This window comes from Helianthus annuus, chromosome 5 (genome assembly GCF_002127325.2).
Source record: "Helianthus annuus cultivar XRQ/B chromosome 5, HanXRQr2.0-SUNRISE, whole genome shotgun sequence".
NCBI lineage: Eukaryota > Viridiplantae > Streptophyta > Magnoliopsida > Asterales > Asteraceae > Helianthus > Helianthus annuus.
In genome coordinates, this window is record NC_035437.2 from 31,186,491 (window position 1) to 31,193,345 (window position 6,855).

At 34.4% G+C, this 6,855-nt stretch overlaps 1 protein-coding gene across 1 annotated transcript; it reads right to left on the reverse strand.

Moving 5' to 3' along the window:
• Window positions 1–992: 992 nt before the first annotated feature.
• On the reverse strand, window positions 993–6,641 carry LOC110943117. Its single transcript, XM_022184873.1, has 7 exons — window positions 6,578–6,641; window positions 5,917–6,168; window positions 5,585–5,821; window positions 5,044–5,467; window positions 4,006–4,949; window positions 2,716–3,936; window positions 993–2,629 (listed from the first exon to the last, which is right to left on the reverse strand). The coding sequence occupies exons 1-7, from the start codon at window positions 6,639–6,641 to the stop codon at window positions 993–995; spliced, it is 4,779 nt and encodes a 1,592-aa protein (XP_022040565.1).
• Window positions 6,642–6,855: the final 214 nt, after the last annotated feature.

The window sequence follows — 6,855 nt, forward strand, 5'->3', positions numbered from 1 at the left end:
GATGTTGCACCAAAACGTGTTGCAAGGAAGAATTCTGTTGATAAAGATGGTAACTATGAATTTAACCAGAAGGGAGGTAACAAAATGGTATGTTTTTTCAACACTAATTGATAAACGGTAAGACTATAACATTCATAAGGCTGGTTTAATTGTTAATTATCATATTCATGCAGAGATTGCCTGCTAATGTTGTAAGAATTGGCGGATTAAAAAACAAAGTGCATGTGTTAAAAGTGAGGAACATGAAGGGAAAAACAATCGATATGAATGTTAGGCGCCAAAAGAATGGAGATGATGTGAGGTATGCAATCGAAGGTTGGCCAATGTTCATGAAAGAGAATGGGCTTCGTCTGGGTGACAAAATGCATTTCAAATTCATAAGCACAGGAAATCTGCTGATCTTATCAGACGTGGATGAAGTTACTGCAGGTTGAAAGGTAAATGTATAAGCTAATGAAGAAGGTTTTTGAGTACTCGAAATCAGGACTATATTATGCTACTTATGTTATGTTTACTTTTGTTTTGGACATGTAATCAGTGGTTATGATGTTATGTTTACTTTTGTTATGGACATGTAATAAGTGGTTAACCTTAAAGACAATTAGTTTTATATCATGAAAAAAAAACCATATTTTGGAATGTAAGTAACGTTGGTATCATCTATAAAAGGTTGTTGATTAATAATGTGTATGTATATATATTAACATAATAAGTTATTGTTGTTTATATGTGAATCGGTTACTTTATATAATTTGAAAGTAATTCGTTTATCGGACGGAGAAAGATGGATCCTTGGAATAAAAGTTCTTGTCCCAATATTATTACCAGAAATAACTATTGATTCAATAATACATAAGAACGTGAATATACTTTAATGCGTAAATACTTCGTTATATGTTTCTTCGCATATAATAAAAAATGATACAAATAACGTGAAGTAAGATAAAAAAATGACAAACATAAAAAACTCACAATCCATTGAATATCTCTTTTTATACAACATTGGTTGTTTTATTTGTAGGCCTGCCATCATTGTCAAGTATTAGTAACTTGATTCCATCTCGTCTTGTAACCCTGGATAAAGCTACGTACAATTGACCATGTGTGAAAACTGGTTGTCTTAGGTACAACCCAACCTTAGATAGCGACTGTCCCTGGCTTTTGTTAATCGTCATTGCAAAACATACAGTTATTGGAAATTGCCTCCTTTGAAATGCAAAAGGAATCTTTCGGTCCGAAGGTACCAAATTCATTCTAGGTATGAATGTCCGAGAACCAATATTTCCACCAGAAATTATCTCAGCTTCAATAACACGGCTGTAAAGTTTTGTGACCTTTAACCTTGTACCGTTACACAAACCATTTCGTTGGTCAATATTTCGCAACAACATTACTGGAACACCAACTTTAAGCACTAACCTATGATTTGGTAAACCAGACACTTTAAGACCATTGAGCACGTCGGGGGAGTATATTTTTTGCTGATCAACATTGCCATCTTCAGTAGGGCATAGACTGTCAGAACTAAGATACTCTTTTTCTTCACCAGGGAAAACTGCCAACAATCTGTCGTTAATCTCGTGAACAACCTCATTCTTAGGCGCAAGTATAGCTCTGGTACTAAAGTAATTACGATCATTGTAATTCTCCAAGATTGACGGATAAACAAAATCAATCAGGCTAGAAATTGGATCAGATATGCTATCAATTAAAAGCTCAGGTGGTATTTCAATTATTGCTTCTCCATCATTGGAACCACCAACATTTCCCTCACCAACGTCCAACAACCATTTTGCAAAATTACTGATCTCTTCAACTTCAGATGATGGTCTTCCAACAGTTAACCTCATGTTTCTAGATAACGTCAACAACTTACACTTACTCCACAGATAAGAAGAACATAATGAGGCATTCACAATTTCTTGACGTCCATCGTTTGGAACAACAGGTAGTATTTGCCTAAAATCACCACCAAATACAATTACCTTTCCTCCAAATAAAACATCAGACCTGGATGGATTAGATATATTGAAAATGTCATGCATAGTTCTATCCAAAGCCTCAAATGCATGTTTATGAACCATAGGAGCTTCATCCCATATAATGGGTTTGGTCTGCTGTAGTAATTTAGCTACATCATCGTCTGGTTTGATATGATAAACGGAATCCTCATTAAGATTCAAAGGTATATGAAACCTAGAATGAGCCGTTCTTCCTCCCTCTAACAGCAATGATGCAATTCCGCTAGATGCAACGTTTAATACAATCTCACCTTTTGACCTAATTGCAGCAGACAATGTTTTCCATAAAAATGTTTTACCGGTCCCGCCATAACCGTAAACAAAAAATACTCCTCCATTGTCTCCATGAACTGCGTTCATAATTTCTTCATATACTGCACGTTGTTCATCCGTTAACAAATTCACCTGACCTTGATAAACATTTTGTAACTCTGTTCTGTCATAAGCAAGCTCTTCGTTAATCAATCGGCAGCGAAAGTTATCTAAAGATGAAGTATCCGGGTAAGGCATTGATAAAAATCTTCGAAGCGATGAATTATTCCGAGTTAAAAACTTCTCGATTTCGCATAAAACATAGTTCTTTAGTTGCTCATCAGGAATTGATAAACCTGTGAAAAATCAAAACCACATAAAAATTTAATGGTAAATTTTTTGTAACTGTCACAAAAACATAATATGAAATTTATAATTTTACCTGAAACACGATGATACTTTGAGAATCTGTACAGAAAATCATCTGTCATATACTTCCATGTGCTTTCCCAGACAACTTCAGGTCTAGATAATGTGCTTGACAGTAACATGGTGGCGAATAAATTGCGAATATAACCTGCACTACCTGATATATTTGCTTCTTTGATGGCCTCAATGTACTCCGAGTCGTCATCCAACAAACCAAGTGCATAGCAAGCATCTCTAAAAGTATCGTACACTCGACCATTAACTGTTTTAGTATCATCAAACGATGTTGGTCCTTTAACTTTGTTAAGAAGAATTCTTAAATAGTACGCTTCACCGGTAGATGGAGAAACGGAATGAATTCTTCCAATTGTTTTTCCTTTTATTCTCGGAACCCATATACGCTTGTCAAGCTTCCACACATAAAACCGCGGAAACTGTACATATGTTAGTGTACGTGCAACATGGTCGTTAGGATCTTGATTACGTTGCATCCAAGACAAAAACATTGATGAGTTCACAGATGGTTTGTTTAGCACTTGATTAATATCTTCATCAGGACCGAAACAAACTGTTTGTTGTCCAGGAAGATGGAAAGGAAGCCGCATAACAGAAGGACTCCTATAATTAACTTCATTAGAAAAAATCCTCCAAGAGGCTTCACACGCAGATATATACCTACAGTCATAATACTCTTTAATTTCATCATTTTCTGCTTGCTCGTTTTCATTATTGCTCGGAACCACAGCAACTGTTGCTCTATCAGGACCTTTATTAATATACTTGAACAAATACTTTATTGACGCCGCTTGGTTGCACCATTCAACGTTTATATGCGCCTGATATCTTTTCAAAAGCTTTTTGTTATAAGGTACAACACTTCTGTTGTCTAACTCAATTTTATTTTTTAAAACGAAGGAACCGTCATCTCTTCTTCTGTATAAGGGAAATCCGTTAGAATCCAAGGTTGAGTGATCTTGAAATTTCTTGGGAAAACCTTTTGAACATTTTCTATCAACCATACATGGGGGGCTCATTCTAGCATTACCACATGGACCGTGAATCATATGGCCTTTCACAAGCGTATATAGTTCCGGGTCTTGGTTTAAATCAGGGATTTCTGCAGAAATAAACTGATCAACATGGTCTACAGTTGGAAGTTTGTAATCATTCTCCATGAATAAGCACATATGCGCATGAGGCAATCCTCGCTTCTGAAACTCAATAGTGTAAACAACTACAAAAAAAGTAAGAAACTGTTAATTATCATTAAGGTTATTTTTAAAAAGTAAATTTATTAACATACCAGCTGAAGCTTTTCCAAACAAATCACAGTCTTTCAAATCTTTACAAATTGCATCTAGCTTTATTTTAAAAATTCGAGATAAAATATCAGGCCTATCCTCCGGATTAAGATTTGTGTCCTTAAGAAACCTTTGAACCTCCGGCCATTTGGGATTGCAGGTAATGGTTATAAAAAAGTCTGGATAACCATACCATTTACAAATTGCCATTGCGTCAAGATAGTTTTGCATCATATATCGTGACCCGCCTGTAAAGGAAGATGGAAGGAAAATACGTTTTCCAACCTTAGACAAATCTTGTTGGACTTTATATCTTAGTTTCCGGATATTCTCATATGTATCAGACCTGAGATCTTGTTGCTGAAATCTTATAAAGTTAAGTCGCTCGCTCTCAATCATCGTATAAGCATCAACCAAGAACTGTTGGAATAACCGTCGAGAATTTAGAATCAATGAAAACTGGTTACTACGATCTTGTACACGATACGCAAAAAACTCTCTCATTGTACAATTCGGGCGTTTCTTGTTAGTAACATCAATGACACCCCTATGTGGTATGTCAATTCTGTAACCGTCGTCTCCATATGGGAACAAAATAGGATACTGAAGTGCAAGATAGGAAGGATGCAATTCACTTATTCTTTTTAATGAACCTGTTTGTGTCTCGACAACGATATCTCTATTCTCAAGTGCGTTATCGATATCTCCAACAATAAGAGCAGCAACCTCGGAGGAAGTAGGTAAGTTATAAGTCCGACCATCTTGTTCTCTTTTGCCAATAAGGCAAAGCTTTAAAGTGGTATTAGGATTTTGTTGGAAGCAATCTCTAACCATCCTATAAATTTTCACAAGCACATTGTCGGCATCCAACATTGCTTTGATTTGTTGTATCAGCTTATTATCAGTTTCGTCTGAAGAGGTTGATGAGGAAGCATTGTCTGAAGACCTGTTTCATCAAATTGAAATATTAAGTAAATATATACTTAAACTAAATGTTATTAAGAAAATTAGTTCATGCATGGTACCTAAAAACTGATTGCCTGTTTGCCAACTCATTTTCAGTATCGTATATGTATAACTGACAAAATTTAGGCTTCCCTCCGTTTGGTGGCACAAGACTACCAATAGAATGGTAATTTTCACCACTAATTCTGTAGCAAAAAGGAGCATTACCAGTGTTCACGGTTTGGTCAACCTTACCACCCATTGAGGTAAACGCGAACATAGAATTGTAACGTCGAATGTTCTTCAAAAAGTGCTTGCTTTCATTGTCATTGGACATGAATAGACTTTTATAATAAGGTGTCGCAGTTTTGTAATCCGGTAACACAACTTTGGCATAACCACAACATAACATATGACATATTTTGCCACCCTCTTTTCTTCCGCTTCCTTTCTCTGCGTCCCATAACTTTGCATAACAAACTTCACAAGTAATAACTTGATCACCGTGATCCAAATAATCTGTTAAAACATACAACATTATAGTTATATATACAACATTCATTACAATAATAAGATATACGTATTTAAGACTTGGTATTTTTACACTATGTAGCACTACTTATCAACAAACCTAACCTGTAGAAACACCTTTATAAGGATCTCGTTCAACGGTTTCGTCTGTGGTCAAGTCGATCATTGGTATAGGAGACGAAATACGTGCTTTGGATACCAACTTACGTTTCCCAGATGATAGCCTTTGCAAATTACGGTTCAATGATGATGTGCAGGTGGTTGATGTGATGCCAGTTGAAATATTATTTCCAATACCGTTTTTTCTCGTTGTACGATTGCTGGTACTACAAATAATGTTACCTGCTACAATTGACAAAAAAGCATATTAAAAATAGCGATGCAAAACAATAAGAACATAAAAAAATATATAAACATTAAAATAAAGAAATACTTACTTGTTACAATACTTGACGGACTTGGAGTAACATTATTAGTCACCTCAGGAGTGGATTCAAAATTGTGAAAACCAATTCTGTTGACTATGTTATCCGATGTAACACACGGAGTGGAAGTGGAATTAATATTAGTGGAATCAATATTGAGGGATGACGATGTAGTTCCCACATTTGATTTCTTATTATCCAAGTATAATTTTCTTAATTTTCTTCTATGAGATGCCTCGTCTCGAGTAACAATTGGGAGGACAGCTATTATAAAATCGTAGACAAATTGAAAAAAAATTATAATAAACAAACAATAACAAATCAAAATAGTTAGTTGTAGATAAGGAAAAAATAATTCTCATTTTGTTATAAAAATATATACTTAAAATAATACCATTCGTTATGCTTGATAAAGGTCTTCTGCCTCGTCGAACTTTAAAGAGACACAAAAAAAATGGAAGAATTAATAAAAAATTCGAGCGTAATAGTGAGCTAAGTAAGTAGGTCTAAAATAATATAAATGGACAATGAAATAATTAGTGCTATACCGTTAACAATGTCGGAGGATGTGTTTTCATTCCGGTGAACTGCGGATAAAAAAAAATATACATCTCTATTTATATAATCAAATAACTGAGAAGGTAAAAAAACTGTAAAACTTTAAATAACTTACCATCCTGAGTGTTTTCTTTATCAATGTCATTGTATACGGAGACAATTTTTGGTCGTTTAGGCATTGCTATGAATTTAGAAAAAGAATTGTTAAATTACATAGTTGGTATGTTGGAACACATGTTAAGTAATATTTAATCAATCATCAATCAAGATTCATATAAAAAATTTAACAAAACAATAAGGTGGTAATTGTGTACAATGGTCTATATTTTATACGGAGTGTTAAATCATAAAATTTATGTATTATATATGTATAAATATATAAATATAAAGATA